Genomic DNA, 20314 nt, shown 5'->3' with positions numbered 1-20314 from the left:
GGAGCAATGGAGAAGAGCAAGGTACAATTTAAAGTAGAACTTCTAAATTGGAAGAGGCTAACTTTAGTGGAATGAAATAAGTCATATTATTGATCTGGTGAGCCAATGGGTGAAATGGCAGCCTCTTATGCCATGACACTTCTGTGATTCTGTGAAAGGGTTCTAGCCAGATTAAAATGGAACCAGAGGCCGACAAGAAAATATAAAACAGAACAAGGGTGCTGGAAAATGGGATTAGAATAGATAAGTGTTTGATGGCTGACACAGACACAATGGACTTCTTTCTGTGGAGAACTCTGACTGTAACTTTAAGGAGATTATGACAAAACAAAAAGAGGATGCAAGATGCATAGCAGATGAAATTGACGAGAGAGAGCCAGGTCAAATGTCAAAATAGCGTCAGTTAGGCAAGCGCGAAGAGCAAAACAGGATTTGCAAAGCAAGAAAATAAGAATTGAATGGCAGTTAACATAAAAGTGGAGCCAAAATCTTCGACCAGCACATAAATAGAAAGCAGGTAATAAAAGGCAAAGCAGGGGTAGATTCATAGAACATAGAACATAGAACATTACAGCGCAGAACAGGCCCTTCAGCCCACGATGTTGCGCCGACCAGTTACAAAACAATGACCCACTAACCTAAACCAATCCCTTCTCGTCCATAAACCTATCCACGGATCTCTTAAACGCCCCCAAACTAGGCACATTTACAACTGCAGCAGGCAGGGCATTCCAATCCCTCACCACCCTCTGGGTAAAGAACCTACCCCTGACATCCGTCCTATAACTACCACCCCTTAATTTAAAGCCATGCCCCCTCGTGCTAGATTTCTCCATCAGAGGAAAAAGGCTATTACTATCCACCCTATCTAAACCTCTAATCATCTTATATGTTTCAATAAGATCCCCTCTTAGCCGCCTTCTTTCCAGCGAAAACAACCCCAAATCCCTCAGCCTCTCCTCATAGGACCTCCCCTCCATACCAGGCAACATCCTGGTAAACCTCCTCTGCACCCTCTCCAAAGCCTCCACATCCTTCCTATAATGTGGGGACCAGAACTGCACACAGTACTCCAAGTGCGGCCGCACCAGAGTTGTGTACAGTTGCAACATGACGCTGCGACTCCTAAATTCAATCCCCCTACCAATAAACGCCAAGACACCGTATGCCTTCTTAACAACCTTATCTACTTGACTCCCAACTTTCAGGGATCTATGTACACATACACCTAGATCCCTCTGCTCATCCACACTATTCAAAGTCCTCCCGTTAGCCCTACACTCGACATCTGTTATTCCTACCAAAGTGAATTACCTCACACTTCTCCGCATTAAACTCCATCCGCCACCTCTCGGCCCAGCTCTGCAACTTGTCCAAGTCTCTCTGTAAACTATGACACCCCTCCTCACTATCTACCACACCTCCGACTTTGGTGTCATCAGCAAACTTACTAATCCACCCAACTATACCCTCATCCAGATCATTAATAAAAATTACAAACAGCAGTGGCCCCAAAACAGATCCCTGAGGCACACCACTCGTAACCAAACTCCATGATGAATATTTACCATCAACCACCACCCTCTGTCTCCTATCCGCTAGCCAATTCCTGATCCAATTCCCTAGATCACCCCCAATCCCATACATCTGCATTTTCTGCAGAAGCCTATCATGGTGAACCTTATCAAATGCCTTACTAAAATCCATATACACCACGTCCACTGCCTTACCCCCATCCACCTCTTTGGTCACTTTCTCAAAAAACTCAATAAGATTAGTAAGGCACGACCTACCCGCCACAAAACCATGCTGACTATCTCCAATCAATTCTTTACTCTCCAAATAACTATAAATCCTATCCCGAATAATTTTTTCTAAAACCTTGCCCACAACAGAAGTGAGACTCACCGGTCTATAATTCCCAGGGAAGTCTCTGTTCCCCTTCTTAAACAATGGGACAACATTCGCTAACCTCCAATCTTCCGGTACTATGCCAGAGGCCAACGACGACCTGAAGATCAGAGCCAGAGGCTCTGCAATCACTTCTCTTGCCTCCCAGAGAATCCTGGGGTAAATCCCATCCAGACCAGGGGACTTATCTATTTTCAGACCCTCCAGAATATCTAGCACATCCTCCTTATCAACTGCAACACTGTCAATTCTACTCCCCTGCAATCCAGTGTCCTCCTCAGCTATATCCATGTCCCCTTGCGTGAACACTGAAGAGAAATATTGGTTCAATGCCTCTCCAATCTCCTCCGGTTCCACACATAACTTCCCTCTGCTGTCTATAACTGGCCCTAATCTTGCCCTAACCAACCTTCTGTTCTTAACATACCTATAGAACGCCTTAGGATTCTCCTTATTCAGGATAAATAAGGTGATGAGCGCTTAAAGATGCAGCGTGCAAGGCTAGAATACATAATGAGCAGTATTTACAAAGGAAGAGGATGCTGACAAAATATCGGTATAAGCGGGGGTGATGAGGTGAAAATTGACAGGCTGGATGAACTGGAGGCAAAGTGAAATTTAATAGCAATGCACAGGATTATGGTAGGTTTAGCTAAGGTAGACAAAGAAAAACTATTCTCATGGGAAGGACGAGGAGGAGGAGGAGTTGATGAGGAGACAGTGGTATTGTAGGTAATGTCACTGGACCAGTAATCCAAAGACGCAGGCTAATAAACTGAGGAGACAGTTTCAAATCCCACAACCGGCAGAATTTGAATTTGATTAATACAAATCTGGACAATAAAGCTAGTCTTAGTAATTGTGACCACAGGACTATCACTGATTGTCCGAAAATCCCATCTGGTTCACCGAAGTTCTTTAGGAATGGAATTCTGCAATTCTTACGCAATCTGGCATTTTACATAACTCCAAGCCCACAGCAATGTGGTTGTCTCTCAAATGACCTCTGAAATGGCCCAACAAGCCATTCAGTTCAAGTGTAATTAGTGATGGACAACAAATGCTGGCCTTGCCAACGACACCCAGATCTCATGAAAAAAAATACATTTTTAAAAATGATGGTCAACCCTGGGGGACACCAGACCTAAGACTGTGTGCAAGAGATGCAGGAGAAATCTGAGAAATAATAACTTGGAAGATGCTGCCTGTGAAGGCAGTAGAAGAGAAGACATTCAGCGACTTGAAAAGGAAAATCGGTGGGCATGAGAAAAAGAAACCTGCAGGACTACAGAAAGAATTGGGGGGGGGGGAGGGGGTGTGTGTGTGTGTGTGTGTGTGTGTGTGTGTGTGTGTGTGTGTGTGTGTGTGGAGCTGACTGACAGAGTCAGCATGGATCCGAATGGCCTTCTTGTGTGCTGTTATGACTAAGGTAGATTGCACTCCAAAAGATGTACGGGTTAGGTTGACTGACCATGCTAAATTGCCCCTTCGTTTCAGGGGATTAGCAAGATAAATACAAGGATAGGGATTAGGTGGGACTGTTGTTGGTGCAGGCTGAATGGGCCTCCTCCTGCACTATAGAGATTCTGTGATTGGTTTGCTTAATCTTTCATGCCTCCCACCCTGAAAAATCGCTCGCTCAAGTTTTTTGTAAGGGTGGAAATCAAGAATATCAAATTGCATGATACAAAACAATTTGCATAACCAAATTTGACATTTCAAAAGGTTTTTTTTGTTGTCACCCAGTTGGTTCTAATGAAGTTAAACTAACAAAGTTACCCCTCAGTCAGAAAGAAAATACAAGACACCAAGGTCAAAGGAAAAGGAAGGTAAAAGATTGCCAACATTATATTTTAGATGACATCCTTTTTCAACAATATATTAATCAGAAGTAGTCACTCACTAAGTAATTAGTAATTGGTTCCTAACACAAGCCAGAGTTCAATAATAATTGAGTGAATCAAAATTAATTCCTAGGAAATAATTTCATAAGAGGAACATAGTAACAAGGATAGTCAGTTCAGCCCTCAAACCTGCTCCATCATTCAATTAGATCACAGCAGATCAAGATCTTAGCTCCATTCAGTTGTCTTGGTTCAGCAATACAACCATGCCAAACAAATATCTAGCAATTTCAGTTTTGAAGTGTTTGATGAAAGGTCACGGGCATGTAAAGTTAATTATTTCTCGCTGTCAGACCTGCTGAGCATCTCCAGCGTTTGCTGTTTTTCTATTAGTTATTTAGCAAGGATGTCATTTCTGGATTTCCAATTATATTAAATTTCAATACAGTTGCAGCACCCAGTTTTCATGCAGATCACAATAGACATTAGGCTGGAAGCAACATGATTACAACTTCCAAAGATTCATTTCATTTGTTACGGACTTTCGCAACTTGGCAATTTTTTTTCCCATTCAAACGATGTGGGTATCCATCACTGGTAAGGTCAGCATTTATCGCTCATCCCTAATTGCCCTAAAGGTGGTGCTGAGCCATCATCTTGAACTGCTGGAATTTGTGGACACTCATAGTGCTGTAGAAGAGTTCCAAGAAATTGACCAAGTGAAGATGGAAACAACGCATTTCCAAGTCAGGATGGCATTCAATGTGAAGAGGAGCTTGCAGTTGGGGCTGCTCCTCTGTATCTGTTGCCCTGTTCTGTAGATAATGGTGTTTCACAAGGATCAATACTGGGACCTCTGTTGTTAGTATATATAAATGATCTGGAGGAAAATTGGTGGTCTGATTAGGAGGTTTGCAGATAAGAACATAAGGAATAGGAGCAGAAGTAGGCCATCTAACCCTTCGAGCCTGCCCCGCCATTCAATAAGACCATGGCTGATCTGAAGTGGCTCAGTTCCACTTTCCCACTTAATTCCCTTGTCTGTCAAAAACCTATCTACCCGTGACTTAAATATATTTAGTGAGGTAGCCTCCACCACTTCAATGGGCAGTGAATTCCAGAGATTCACCACCCTTTGAGTGAAGAAGTTCCCCCTCAACTCTGTTCTAAACTGCGCCCCCTCCCCCCCCCCTTATCTTGAGGCTGTGCCCTCTAGTCCTGCTGTCCTTTGAGCGGGAAGAATCTCTCTACATCTACCCTCCATCCCTTTCATTATCTTATACATTTCTATAAGATCCCCCCTCATCCTTCTAAACTCCAACGAGTACAGACCCAGTCTACTTAATCTCTCTTCATAGTCCAGCCCCCTCATCTCTGGTATCAGCCTAGTGATCCTCCTCTGCATTCCCTCCAAGGCCAAAATATCCTTGCGCAAGTGCGGCAACCAAAACTGCACACAGTACTCCAGCTGCAGTCTCACCAGTGCCCTGTACAGTTGCAGCAAGACCTCCCTGCTTTTATATTCTATCCCCCTTTGCTATAAAGGCCAGCATCCCATTCGCCTTCTTGATCACCTGCTGCACCTGCAGACTGGGTTTTTGTGACTCATGCACAAGGACCTCCAGGTCCCTCTGCACCATAGCATGCTGCAGCTTTTTGCACTTTAAGATGACAAAGAAAGATTGGTGGATTTACTGACAGTGGCCAGGATTGTCAGGGGATACAACAGGATATAAATAGGTTGGAGACTTGGGGACAGAAATGGCTGCTGGAGTTTAATCCAAACAAATGCAAGGTGATGTATTTTGAAGGATCAAATTTAGTGTCAATTATACTGTAAATGGCAGAATCCTTGAGAACATTAAAAGACAGAGATCTAGGTGTGCAGGTCCATAGTTCCCTAAAAGTGGCCATGATTAAGAAAGCACATGGCATGCTTGCTTTCATCAACCAGGGCACTGAGTGTAAGAGTTGGGAAATCATGCTGCAGCTATATAAAACCTTGGATAGGCTACATTTGGAGTATTGTATGCAGTTCTAATCACCACATTATTAGAAGGACGTGGAAGCTTGGAGAAAGTGCAAAGAAGGTTCACCAGGATGCTTCCGAGTCTCTCAAGGGTGTTGGCAATGAGGCGAGGTTGAATAAACTAGGAATGTTTTCACTGGAAAGACAGAGGCTGAGGGCAGACCGGATAGAGGTCTACAAAATTATCACAGGCATAGACAGTGTGGATAGTCAGAGCTTTTTCCAAGGTAGAAGTGTCAGTTACAAGGGGACACAAGTTCAAGGTGAGAGGGAGAAAGTTTGAGGGAGATATGCGGGGAAGTTTTTCCACACAGTCATGGATATCTAGAACGCACTGCTAGAGGAAGTAGTGAAAGCAGGCACATTAGCAACATTTAAGGGGCATCTGGATGGGTACCATGAATAGTGAAGGAATAGAGGAATATGGACCAAGTAAAGGCAGAATATTTTTTCTTCAGTTCAATTAGGGCATCATGATTGGCACAGGCTTGGAGGGTTGAAGGGCCAGTTCCTGTGCTGTACTTTTCCTTATGCTCTATTCTATTTAAAGACTCTGCTTCCAGTGTTTTGAAGAAGAATTTTTCAAACATGACCCTTCTGAGAAAATAATTCATCTCCATCTTAAACTCCTAGCTGTACATTCGTCCACAAAGAGAAACATATTTACATCCACCCTGTCAAGACCCCTCAGATTCTTGCATGTATCAATTCAATCGTCTCTGATCTTCTAAACTCCAGGAGATACAAACCTCGCTTATCAACGTTTCCTCATAAGACAACCTGCCCATTCCAAGTATTAGTCTGGTAAATTTCTCTTCCAACACTTATGTCCTTTCATAATTAAGATCAATACTGTACACTGTACTCCTGATGTGGTCTCACCAATGCTTTGTACAACTGAGGTATAACCTTCCTACTTTTGTAATCAATTAACCTCACAATAAATTCTATTAGCTTTCCCATTTACTTGCTATAAACTTTTGTGATTCATGCACTATGACACCCAAATTCTCTGCATCACAGAGCTCTGCAATCTCTCACCATTTAGAGAGCATGTTTTTTTTTATTCTTCCTGCCAAAATGGATAATTTTGCATTTGACTATATTACATTTCATTTGCTAAATCTTTGCTCACTCAATCTGTTTATATGCCTTCATAGTTTTCTTTCGTCTTCACAACGTATTCATCTATCAATCTTTGTGTCACCATCAAGCTGAGCAACCATACTTTCAGTCCCTTCATCCACGTCATTCATGTTTTGTTGCCCCAGGACTGATCCTTGTGGCATGCCACAATCTACCAGTCTGCCTTCTCAGATGGACATAAAAAATTCCATGGCGATATTTTGGAAGAACAAAGTTATATCCCGTTTGTGGAGGTTCACTGTGCAGATTAGCTGTCATATTTCCTACACTAACAATGAAACACTTTAAAAGTACTTCATCAGTTGTAGAACACTTTGGATGTTCCAGTGTCGTGAAAGGAACTTGATAAACGCACATCTATTTCCTTGCATTAAATTTGATTCTGAAATAAAGGAAATTCTGTGCTACAACTTAACAATGTGGATTTTGCAGTGATGACACTCATCCAGGTTTCTTCTATGTTGATGCACTGCAACTTGCAGTTATCAGAAATCTGAAACAGCACGACACCCGCCACAGAAGATCTGGGACCTGAGAGATCAGGTCAGGCCAATCTGTATATACTTAATCAAACTGAAGAATCTCATTTGAACCAATGTCCAAACCAGGAAATGTAAATACAATATTTAATACAAAGTAAAATCAAATACAGGAAATAATGAGGATGAAACAAAGTTAGAATTGGCAGAAACAGACAAGAGAGTGTAAAAGGAAGTAAAAACATTTAAAATCTCTGATATTGATTAAAATCTGAAAGAATGAGGCATTACACTTGGAATAGAAATTATTTTGCAGTAATTAAGACTCAACAGGCCATGAAAAATTCACAGACTGAATGATAAGCAGCAACATTTCTGACATGGTCAGTGAGCATCTAATGGATAAGCACCAGAAATTGACACCTCTCTACATATTTTAATGTTTTGTTCTTCGTGGAGATACTGTTATTGTACAGCATCTGGAGGAACGGGGCAGCTTTAACAGTAACTTCCAGTTTCCTATGTTGAAGTGCATACATATGGACATTGGAGGTTGTTGTCCAATTTAATCCCTAACAGCGCTTGCTGGCTTTGATTATAATACGTAACTGAGGAACCAAATAAAGTATACATCACACTTTGACAGTTCTTCTGGTGAATTCATGCCTTCGGCACAAACTACGCAACGAATAGTTCACAATAAACCAAAGATTGAAACGATCAACCAAGTCATTCAGCTAAGAGAAGCAACTACCTTCAAACACGAGGGTGCCAGGAAGGAGAATTTGGACAAACGTGCCTAGTCTTCTATGTCTTATAAAATTTCTACGTTTGAATATTCTTAAAACATAGGATGTTCTCAACTTCAATTGAGAACTAGCCCAAAACTGCTTGGAAATTTACTTGTTTTATTGATCAGTTAAAAATTATATTGCCACTGTCAAACAAAAGACTGCAACCATTTGGAATCAAGTTAAAAATATCTAAATCGAACCTAGCAAAAAACCTATCAGATGATCCTCAACTACTCGGATTGAAAAGCTGCCTGTAAATTTATTAAAAGCCTGATATTTGCTATCTATTTTAGTACAGTATCCATGACTATTTACAGTTTAACTGAATAGTCACAGGAACATCATACATTTATTTATGAATACTGCCACACTCAGCAATGGAGATATGAATCTCAAATTACAAGTAGACATTTGGATGCATGCAGTTTTAATGAACAAATGTAGTCAATGATCGTGTACTCTAAAATCAAGAGCACACAATTTCAACTAATTCTAATAACTAAAAACAATTTCTTGCGTGTTACTTAAAAATTATCAATTTATATGTACTGAAATCAATCTGACCTTGCCATAATTAGTATAGGACAGAATTTTCCAGCCACGCTCACCTCAAGGCCAGAAAATCCTGCCTGAGGTCAAAGGGCCATTGCATGATCCGTGTCCTACGGCAGGAAAATTCTGCCCTTAGAGTCATATAGCGCGCAGAAAAAGCCCTTTAGCCCTTCGAGTCTGTACCAAAAATAACTGCCACTAAAGTCATGCTAATCCTGTTTTCCAATAGAGTCAGAGTCATCATTCTTACCAGAAACAGTAACCGTTGTTCCAGGATCAATAATTCCACTGTTGGGTCGTACACAATACCGGCGCGGTGCTGTAGTCTTCACTTTGAAGCAGACCTTCTTATCAGCTGGGTTTTTCAATTTGAGATTTGTAGTTACGACATCTGTAAATGGACCTACCAATATACATGCAAAAACATTAATAAAAAAGGAGAAAGAACTTCTATTTCATCTTTCACAGCCACGTTATTTTGATTTTGCATTATCATGGGATACATATTCCACAGAAATCCATACCCTCCTATGTAAGGAAAGTTATCTGAAAGGCTGGGGAGCATGGAGTTTTGAATTCCATTTTATAATTTGCAGATCGCAAAATCATAGATTGTTACAACAGAGAGGGACCATTTGGCCTGTTGAGTCTGTACTAGCTCTCTGAAGGTGTTATTTATCTAATGCCACTCCCCAGAGTCCTGCACATTTTTCCTTTTCAAACAAAACCTAATTCCCTCTTAAATACCTGGATTAAACCTGCCTCCACCACATTCTCTGTCAATGGCCAGCAAGTATGATGGCACAGTGGTTAGTACTGCTGCCTCACAACACCAGGCACCGGTTGAATTTTGGCCTTGGATGACTGTGTGGAGTTTGCACATTCTCCCTGTGTCTGCATGGATTTCCTGTGTGCTCCAGTTTCCTCCCACAGTCCAAAAATATGCAGATTAGGTGGATTGGCTATGCTAAATTACCCAAGTGTCCAAAAGATGTCTTTATAAGAACATAAGAAATAGGAGCAGGAGTAGGCCATCTAGCCCTTCGAGCCTGCCCCGCCATTCAATAAGATCATGGCTGATCTGTCGTGGCTCAGTTCCACATTCCCGCCCTCTCCCCATAGCCCTTAATCCCCTCGCTTATCAAAAACCCATCAACCCGCGTCTTAAAAATATTTAGCGAGGCAGCATCCACCACCTCAATGGGCAGAGAATTCCAGAGATTCACCACCCTTTGAGTGAAGAAGTTCCTCCTCAACTATAATGGCTATCATATCCTACTCTTTTCTATCTGCTAAAATTCATATATCTTGAAATTCTGAAAGAGCTAAGACTGTACAGAAGTGAACGCAGTCCCACACACAGCTGAAGAAGACACACCAGAGGAGAATGCTTCAGCTTTGAATTGTTTTGAGAAGTGGTGATGGCAGATTTGGGGAACCATTAGTAACTTCAACTAACATGAAAGCCATGAAAACAAAACGAACAGACAGACAAGGAAAAAAGACAGTTGATAAAACACAACGTAAGTGATCAGACACGGCCTCATCAGTCAATGACCCAATGGGAGCAAGATAATGGCAAGCTTAAGGGATGCCCATAAATAGGGTTCAGGGAGTTAATATAGAGGGAGACATTGAGGGAAAATAGGAGAAAGAATGTGACTGGAGATGGAAATTTAATGCACCGACAATGAGAAATCATTCTGTGCAATGGCTGAGGGGGGAAAGCAATGAAGATCTAAGCTAAAATATTACAATGGGTGATAGAGGATTATAATGGAGATGAGATGCTCAAAGTAGAACATGCCACCAGAGGAGGGTGACAGAATAAGGGTGATTTAATGATAAGTCACAAATCCATGACAGTGGTTTGGATAGGGTAAGTGGCAGAAGAAAGACCCTCAGCCAAGTTTCTGCCAAAGACATAATATCAATATATTCATCCACAATAAATTCATGACTTAGGAACGAGCTCCTTGCCATCTAATAGATATTCATTAGGAGACATAAATAGGAGTGGCAATAACTGATCCATCGGCAAGGTTTGCAGGATCAGAATTGCTGGATTCTACTGAAGGTCAAGATTCTACTCGGGGAAAATTCCACTCACTCAACTAACTCCTTGTAAATTTCAAATTATGTTCATTTTTAAAATTCTAATTAACTTTTGAATTTTTAGGATCCATTCTCATCAACACGGGGAAAATATTACCTATTCAAATTCACATGGAAACCAGTGAATTCTGAAAATAAACAGCTGGGTACAACTTCACAAGAGTTAATGTAATTTTACCAAATCTCAATTTTTCTTTAAAAACAGTGCAGGGGGCCATTCAGCCCACTGAATCTACACTGGCTCTCTGAAAGAACATTCCACCGAGTCCCACTCCACTGCATTGCCTTATCTCCATAACCTTGCACATTGTTGCTTCTGAATATATCGATCAAACTTGCATCTGCCATCCTCGCAGGAAGTATCTTGCATGCATCATTTTTCCTCTCTTCCCCAATTATTTTCAATGGTCCTCTAATTCTTGGCAATATTATAAGTCTAACTACAGCATGTGCACAAATCAAATGTAGATTCCCTGTTGCACCAGTGTCTGCTTAGCATTTTGATTTTGTTTCCTCAATTTATGTTGTCAACATTTGCCTACAGAGAGGATGCCCTAAATACTCGAGTGGAAGCAGTTTCTCATTATTTACCTTTCCATACCATCAAGATCTTGAATTGCTCTATCAAGTCTCCTCTCAACCCTCTTCTCTCCAAGAAAAACAGTTCCAATCTCACCAATCTAACCTCAGAGTAGTTTGTCTTTGGGATCATTCTTGTGAATTTCCTTTGTACTCTTTCCAATACCTTCATCTCCTTCCTCAAGGATGGTGCCCAAAACTGGACACAGTACTCCAGAGGAAGCCTAACTCATCGCAACAAATTGCAAATAATGATAGAATGGTTGCAATTTTCAATGCACGTGTGGTAATTTGGCCATAAAAAGGTACTATAGAACCATTGAACCCTACAGTGCAGAAAGAGGCCCTTCGGCCCATCAAGTCTGCACCGAACAATCCCACCCAGGCCCTACCCCTATATCCCTACATATTATACCCACTAATCCCTCTAACCTACGCATCCCTGGACACTAAGGAGCAATTTCTTAGTGCAGCCAATCAACCTAACCCGCAAATCTTTGGACTGTGGGAGGAAACCAGAGTACCCAGAGGAAACCCACACAGACACAAGGAGAATGTGCAAATTCCACAGAGACACCGACCCAAGCCGAGAATCAAACCCAGGACCCTGGAGCTGTGAAGCAGCAGTGCTAACCACTGTGCTACCGTGCCGCACGAGGTAGTCAAACACATTGTGATGTTCACTCTTTATACAAAAAAAACCGAAATACAGCACAGCAAGGACTCAGTACAGGAGGCAACTAGTTTGATTAGAGTTACACTAAACGGATGAAAACCCGTACTACCAATGATATCGCTTACGCATGCTCAGATCTGCTAAATACTTCAGTACATACATTCAAATAGGATGACACTTACGATAATACACTATAACAGCATGATCCACTAACGTGAGCACAAATAGCATTTGGCCTTGCTCATAATTAGCTGGAAGGGCTAAAGTGATCAAAGGACATTGGGAGGGGAGAAAGAGCGGTGGGATCAGGGTATTAAATGATGATCAGCTATAATCATGATGAATGGCAGAGCAGAAAGGGCTGAATGGCCTACTCCTGCTTCAGAAGCATGTTCTGCTTCAAAACATCAGTAACCCTAATGTGGCTGAGATACCCCTTTAAACACTTCCTTTATCATTAACATTGGTGGAGCAGACTCAATGGGCTGAATGGCATACTTCTGCTCCTATGTCTAATGATACTGTAATCTGTAAAGGAATCAAAATTTATGGGGATAAAGTGGGAAAGTGGAGTTAAGGATCATCATATCAGATCAGTCATCACCTTATTGAATGGTGGAGCAGATCCAATAGGCCAAATGGCCTACTTTTGCTCCTATGTCTTATGGTCTTAATACTAATTTAAATACAACACATCTGAACAGTTCTGGAAGTTCAACCCTGAACCTTAAAATTACTAAGTACTTCAGGCCTGAGTTATAAAAGAAAACGATCCATTATCGCATGCAATTCCATATTTAGATACATTTAATGGTAGGTGACTGGACACAAAACCATATTCTGAAAATATTACTTAGGCATTTGGTTTCAAAGCCAAAAATAAAATTTATGTTGGAGGAAGTTGCAAAAAACTTCCAAAAATTTAAGTTTTCATAATTCTATGCAGCAGTGAAGATGCTTCCAAATAACATTGGATGTAATTACAAACTGGACCAACTCTTATCCAATCCAAGATGGCTGATAGCAAGGTTAGTAAACAGGCATGTAGTCCTCAATGAACCAAGTGAGTATTTTGAAATCCTACACTAATTCATGCTGGCTCACTCATGTGAGCACAAATAGCATGCGACCTTGCTCATGCTTAACTGCAGGAAATGGTGTATTAGGCTGAAAAAAGTCATAACCCTTGCATTAAACAATCACCAAAGTTCTTGGAACACGACCTGAAGCATTAACTCCACTTTATTCCCCATGCTGCCAGGCTATTGAATATTTTCAGCATTTTTGGTTCTTGGAACACTTCTTTAAAAAAAATGTCAACACCACTGCTAGGGTTGAAGACACAACCATATAAAAGTGTTAAAATACTAACTACATTTTGTTAGTATCCTTGATTTATGACTGCCAAAATATTATAGCTTGAAGTTGAAAGCTATCTCCAAAGGATAAGATTTTCACATTTCCACTATAATCTTATGCTGCAGGCATGCAAATAAAAATTCAAAACCCACACCTGACATGTTTGAAGCATCTAACAAAAAAACAATGATAACCACATTGCAGAAAAGATTCATGAGAATGGTCCCAGGGATAAGGAACTTCAGTTATGAAGACAGAATGGAGAAGTTGGGACTGCTCTCCTTGGAGAATGGTGGAAGTAGATTTGATCGATATATTTAAGAACATAAGAAATAGGAGCAGGAGTAGGCCATCTAGCCCTTCGAGCCTGCCCCGCCATTCAATAAGATCATGGCTGATCTGTCGTGGCTCAGTTCCACATTCCCGCCCTCTCCCCATAGCCCTTAATCCCCTCGCTTATCAAAAACCCATCAACCCGCGTCTTAAAAATATTTAGCGAGGCAGCATCCACCACCTCAATGGGCAGAGAATTCCAGAGATTCACCACCCTTTGAGTGAAGAAGTTCCTCCTCAACTATAATGGCTATCATATCCTACTCTTTTCTATCTGCTAAAATTCATATATCTTGAAATTCTGAAAGAGCTAAGACTGTACAGAAGTGAACGCAGTCCCACACACAGCTGAAGAAGACACACCAGAGGAGAATGCTTCAGCTTTGAATTGTTTTGAGAAGTGGTGATGGCAGATTTGGGGAACCATTAGTAACTTCAACTAACATGAAAGCCATGAAAACAAAACGAACAGACAGACAAGGAAAAAAGACAGTTGATAAAACACAACGTAAGTGATCAGACACGGCCTCATCAGTCAATGACCCAATGGGAGCAAGATAATGGCAAGCTTAAGGGATGCCCATAAATAGGGTTCAGGGAGTTAATATAGAGGGAGACATTGAGGGAAAATAGGAGAAAGAATGTGACTGGAGATGGAAATTTAATGCACCGACAATGAGAAATCATTCTGTGCAATGGCTGAGGGGGGAAAGCAATGAAGATCTAAGCTAAAATATTACAATGGGTGATAGAGGATTATAATGGAGATGAGATGCTCAAAGTAGAACATGCCACCAGAGGAGGGTGACAGAATAAGGGTGATTTAATGATAAGTCACAAATCCATGACAGTGGTTTGGATAGGGTAAGTGGCAGAAGAAAGACCCTCAGCCAAGTTTCTGCCAAAGACATAATATCAATATATTCATCCACAATAAATTCATGACTTAGGAACGAGCTCCTTGCCATCTAATAGATATTCATTAGGAGACATAAATAGGAGTGGCAATAACTGATCCATCGGCAAGGTTTGCAGGATCAGAATTGCTGGATTCTACTGAAGGTCAAGATTCTACTCGGGGAAAATTCCACTCACTCAACTAACTCCTTGTAAATTTCAAATTATGTTCATTTTTAAAATTCTAATTAACTTTTGAATTTTTAGGATCCATTCTCATCAACACGGGGAAAATATTACCTATTCAAATTCACATGGAAACCAGTGAATTCTGAAAATAAACAGCTGGGTACAACTTCACAAGAGTTAATGTAATTTTACCAAATCTCAATTTTTCTTTAAAAACAGTGCAGGGGGCCATTCAGCCCACTGAATCTACACTGGCTCTCTGAAAGAACATTCCACCGAGTCCCACTCCACTGCATTGCCTTATCTCCATAACCTTGCACATTGTTGCTTCTGAATATATCGATCAAACTTGCATCTGCCATCCTCGCAGGAAGTATCTTGCATGCATCATTTTTCCTCTCTTCCCCAATTATTTTCAATGGTCCTCTAATTCTTGGCAATATTATAAGTCTAACTACAGCATGTGCACAAATCAAATGTAGATTCCCTGTTGCACCAGTGTCTGCTTAGCATTTTGATTTTGTTTCCTCAATTTATGTTGTCAACATTTGCCTACAGAGAGGATGCCCTAAATACTCGAGTGGAAGCAGTTTCTCATTATTTACCTTTCCATACCATCAAGATCTTGAATTGCTCTATCAAGTCTCCTCTCAACCCTCTTCTCTCCAAGAAAAACAGTTCCAATCTCACCAATCTAACCTCAGAGTAGTTTGTCTTTGGGATCATTCTTGTGAATTTCCTTTGTACTCTTTCCAATACCTTCATCTCCTTCCTCAAGGATGGTGCCCAAAACTGGACACAGTACTCCAGAGGAAGCCTAACTCATCGCAACAAATTGCAAATAATGATAGAATGGTTGCAATTTTCAATGCACGTGTGGTAATTTGGCCATAAAAAGGTACTATAGAACCATTGAACCCTACAGTGCAGAAAGAGGCCCTTCGGCCCATCAAGTCTGCACCGAACAATCCCACCCAGGCCCTACCCCTATATCCCTACATATTATACCCACTAATCCCTCTAACCTACGCATCCCTGGACACTAAGGAGCAATTTCTTAGTGCAGCCAATCAACCTAACCCGCAAATCTTTGGACTGTGGGAGGAAACCAGAGTACCCAGAGGAAACCCACACAGACACAAGGAGAATGTGCAAATTCCACAGAGACACCGACCCAAGCCGAGAATCAAACCCAGGACCCTGGAGCTGTGAAGCAGCAGTGCTAACCACTGTGCTACCGTGCCGCACGAGGTAGTCAAACACATTGTGATGTTCACTCTTTATACAAAAAAAACCGAAATACAGCACAGCAAGGACTCAGTACAGGAGGCAACTAGTTTGATTAGAGTTACACTAAACGGATGAAAACCCGTACTACCAATGATATCGCTTACGCATGCTCAGATCTGCTAAATACTTCAGTACATACATTCAAATAGGATGACACTTACGATAATACACTATAACAGCATGATCCACTAACGTGAGCACAAATAGCATTTGGCCTTGCTCATAATTAGCTGGAAGGGCTAAAGTGATCAAAGGACATTGGGAGGGGAGAAAGAGCGGTGGGATCAGGGTATTAAATGATGATCAGCTATAATCATGATGAATGGCAGAGCAGAAAGGGCTGAATGGCCTACTCCTGCTTCAGAAGCATGTTCTGCTTCAAAACATCAGTAACCCTAATGTGGCTGAGATACCCCTTTAAACACTTCCTTTATCATTAACATTGGTGGAGCAGACTCAATGGGCTGAATGGCATACTTCTGCTCCTATGTCTAATGATACTGTAATCTGTAAAGGAATCAAAATTTATGGGGATAAAGTGGGAAAGTGGAGTTAAGGATCATCATATCAGATCAGTCATCACCTTATTGAATGGTGGAGCAGATCCAATAGGCCAAATGGCCTACTTTTGCTCCTATGTCTTATGGTCTTAATACTAATTTAAATACAACACATCTGAACAGTTCTGGAAGTTCAACCCTGAACCTTAAAATTACTAAGTACTTCAGGCCTGAGTTATAAAAGAAAACGATCCATTATCGCATGCAATTCCATATTTAGATACATTTAATGGTAGGTGACTGGACACAAAACCATATTCTGAAAATATTACTTAGGCATTTGGTTTCAAAGCCAAAAATAAAATTTATGTTGGAGGAAGTTGCAAAAAACTTCCAAAAATTTAAGTTTTCATAATTCTATGCAGCAGTGAAGATGCTTCCAAATAACATTGGATGTAATTACAAACTGGACCAACTCTTATCCAATCCAAGATGGCTGATAGCAAGGTTAGTAAACAGGCATGTAGTCCTCAATGAACCAAGTGAGTATTTTGAAATCCTACACTAATTCATGCTGGCTCACTCATGTGAGCACAAATAGCATGCGACCTTGCTCATGCTTAACTGCAGGAAATGGTGTATTAGGCTGAAAAAAGTCATAACCCTTGCATTAAACAATCACCAAAGTTCTTGGAACACGACCTGAAGCATTAACTCCACTTTATTCCCCATGCTGCCAGGCTATTGAATATTTTCAGCATTTTTGGTTCTTGGAACACTTCTTTAAAAAAAATGTCAACACCACTGCTAGGGTTGAAGACACAACCATATAAAAGTGTTAAAATACTAACTACATTTTGTTAGTATCCTTGATTTATGACTGCCAAAATATTATAGCTTGAAGTTGAAAGCTATCTCCAAAGGATAAGATTTTCACATTTCCACTATAATCTTATGCTGCAGGCATGCAAATAAAAATTCAAAACCCACACCTGACATGTTTGAAGCATCTAACAAAAAAACAATGATAACCACATTGCAGAAAAGATTCATGAGAATGGTCCCAGGGATAAGGAACTTCAGTTATGAAGACAGAATGGAGAAGTTGGGACTGCTCTCCTTGGAGAATGGTGGAAGTAGATTTGATCGATATATTTAAGAACATAAGAAATAGGAGCAGGAGTAGGCCATCTGGCCCTTCGAGCCTGCCCCGCCATTCAATAAGATCATGGCTGATCTGTCGTGGCTCAGTTCCACTTTCCGGCCCTCTCCCCATAACCCTTAATCCCCTCTCATCAAAAACCCATCAACCCGCTTCTTGAAAATATTTAGCGAGGCAGCCTCCGCCACTTCAACGGGCAGAGAATTCCAGAGATTCACCACCCTTTGAGTGAAGAAGTTCCTCCTCAACTCCGTTCTAAAACGCTCCCCCTTTATCTTGAGGCTGTGCCCCCTAGTCCTACTGTCCCCTTTGAGCGGGAAGAGTCTCTCCACCTCCATCCTATCCATCCCATTCATCATCTTATACGTCTCAATGAGATCTCCCCTCATTCTTCTAAACTCCAACGAGTACAAGCCTAGTTTATTCAGCCTCTCCTCATAGCTCAACCCCCTCAACTCCGGTATCAGCCTAGTAAACCTCCTCTGCACTCCCTCCAAGGCCAAAATATCTTTGCGCAGGTGCGGCGCCCAAAACTGCACACAGTACTCCAGCTGCGGCCTCACCAATGCCCTATACAGCTGCAGCAAGACCTCCCTACCTCCCTTGTGATTTAAAATCACGAGAAGTCTCCAAGGAGCAGATAGGGAAAAACTGTTCCCAGAGACAGAAGGATCAAGAACCAAGGGGCACATATTTATGATAATTGGCAAAAGAAATAATGGTGACACAAGGAAAAAAATTTTCAGTGAGTGATGAGAATCCAAAATGCACCACCTGAGAGTGTTCAAATGAGGCATTCAAGAGGAAATTGGCTTATTATCTGAAAAGGAAGAATCGGGCTCTGGGGAGAAAGCATGGAAATGGCACTAGGTGTACTGTTCCTGCAGAGAGCCAACATAGATACAATAGGCCAAATGGCTTTCTTCTGTGCTGTTAGCATTCTATGATAACAGCCTTTTTAACCCCTTATTTAATTATCCTTATTACCAATTACTTGCTTATTCAATGATTACATTTGAATGTATCTGATTTCAAGCTTAGTAAGTAATTGTTAGTTTATGACTATCATCTGCTGACAGCTATGAATTAACCTTGTTACCAATTTACCAATCCTTCATGTAATTACTATCAACTGATGCAAGTCAGTTCAATGAGCCAACTTTTGACACTAGTCAGGCCCGGGGATATGCTGGGTGGTAGAAGTTGTTTAAGCACTAAGGTGAAGGAGGTTAAGGATTTGGCTTGTGCCCTTGATAAATATTCTTGTCAAATTAACAAGCTAGGAACAGGGTAACAGTTTATTTTTAGTTTATTTATTTGTCACAAGTGGGCTTGCATTCACAATGCAATTAAGTTACACACTCTGGTGCCTGTTCGGGAACAAAGAACAAAGAAAATTACAGCACAGAAACAGGCCCTTCAGCCCTCCAAGACTGCACCGACCATGCTGCCCGACTTAACTAAAACCCTCTACGTTCCGGGGACCATATCCCTCTATTCCTATCTCATTCAAGATACCCCTTAAAAATCACTACCTCCACTACCTCCCCCGGCAACAAGTTCCAAGCACCCACCACTTTCTGTATAAAAAATCTGTCTTGTATATCTCTTTTAAAACTTGCCCGTCACACCTTAAACCTATGCCCCCTAGTAATTGACTCTTCTACCCTGGGAAAAAGCTTCTGACTATCCACGCCTCTCAATCTTGTAGACTTATATCAGGTCTCCCCTCAACCTCCATTGCTCCAGTGAGAATACACTGCGGAAGAATTTAGCATGGTCAAATCACCTGACGAGCATGTCTTTCGTACTGCGGGAAGAAACCGGAGAACCTGGAGGAAACCCACAGACACAGGGAGAACGTGTAAACTCCTTGGTGCTGCGGGGCAGGTGTGCTAACTAACCACTGTGCTACCATGCCACCACACAGTAACAATATAGTACTACATGAAATAGGACAGATACATGATCATAGCTTGCATCAATTTAATGGGAGCAGCCTTGCAGTCACAACATTTGTATTTCTAAGCTCTTCACATACTATACTATGTATAAGGAAGCAATGGTAAAATTGAAAGGTAATGTTAACTGATTTAAGCCTTTATGGGAAGGTCAGCCCAATCCCAATTGCCCTTAAACTAGTAGTTTGCTAGGTCATTTCAAAGGGCACTTATGAGACAATCACAGTGTAGGTTTGGAGTCACATGCAAGCCAGACTTCACAACAGTGAACCAGATGATAAATGATCACTGAAACTAGCTTTATATTAATGAATTTAAATTCTACCAGCAGTCATGATGGGATTTGAACCCATGTCCCAGAGCATTAGCATGGGCCTCTGGATTACTAGTCTACTGATATTAGCACTATGCCACCATCTGCCCCAAAGCTACTGGAACTAATTTTATGCATCAACATTCTTTGAATAAGCACACAAGCCAACTACAGGTGATCACGAT

At 41.2% G+C, this 20314-nt stretch overlaps 1 protein-coding gene across 1 annotated transcript in view; it reads right to left on the bottom strand.

The window, feature by feature from the left end:
- The window catches only part of LOC145346841 (vesicle-associated membrane protein-associated protein A-like), a 103149-nt gene that overhangs the window by 37768 nt on the left and 45067 nt on the right, over positions 1-20314 (bottom strand). Inside the window, exon 2 of the mRNA XM_080194664.1 lies at positions 9006-9158. Coding sequence (XP_080050790.1) covers positions 9006-9158 — 153 coding nt within the window. The remainder of the gene's footprint in view (positions 1-9005; positions 9159-20314) is intronic.

This window comes from Carcharhinus amblyrhynchos, chromosome 8, assembly GCF_965287045.1.
Source record: "Carcharhinus amblyrhynchos chromosome 8, sCarAmb.v2.hapA, whole genome shotgun sequence".
NCBI classification, from domain to species: domain Eukaryota; kingdom Metazoa; phylum Chordata; class Chondrichthyes; order Carcharhiniformes; family Carcharhinidae; genus Carcharhinus; species Carcharhinus amblyrhynchos.
Note: the sequence above shows the minus strand (reverse complement) of the source record. Positions and strands in the feature narration are given on the sequence as shown.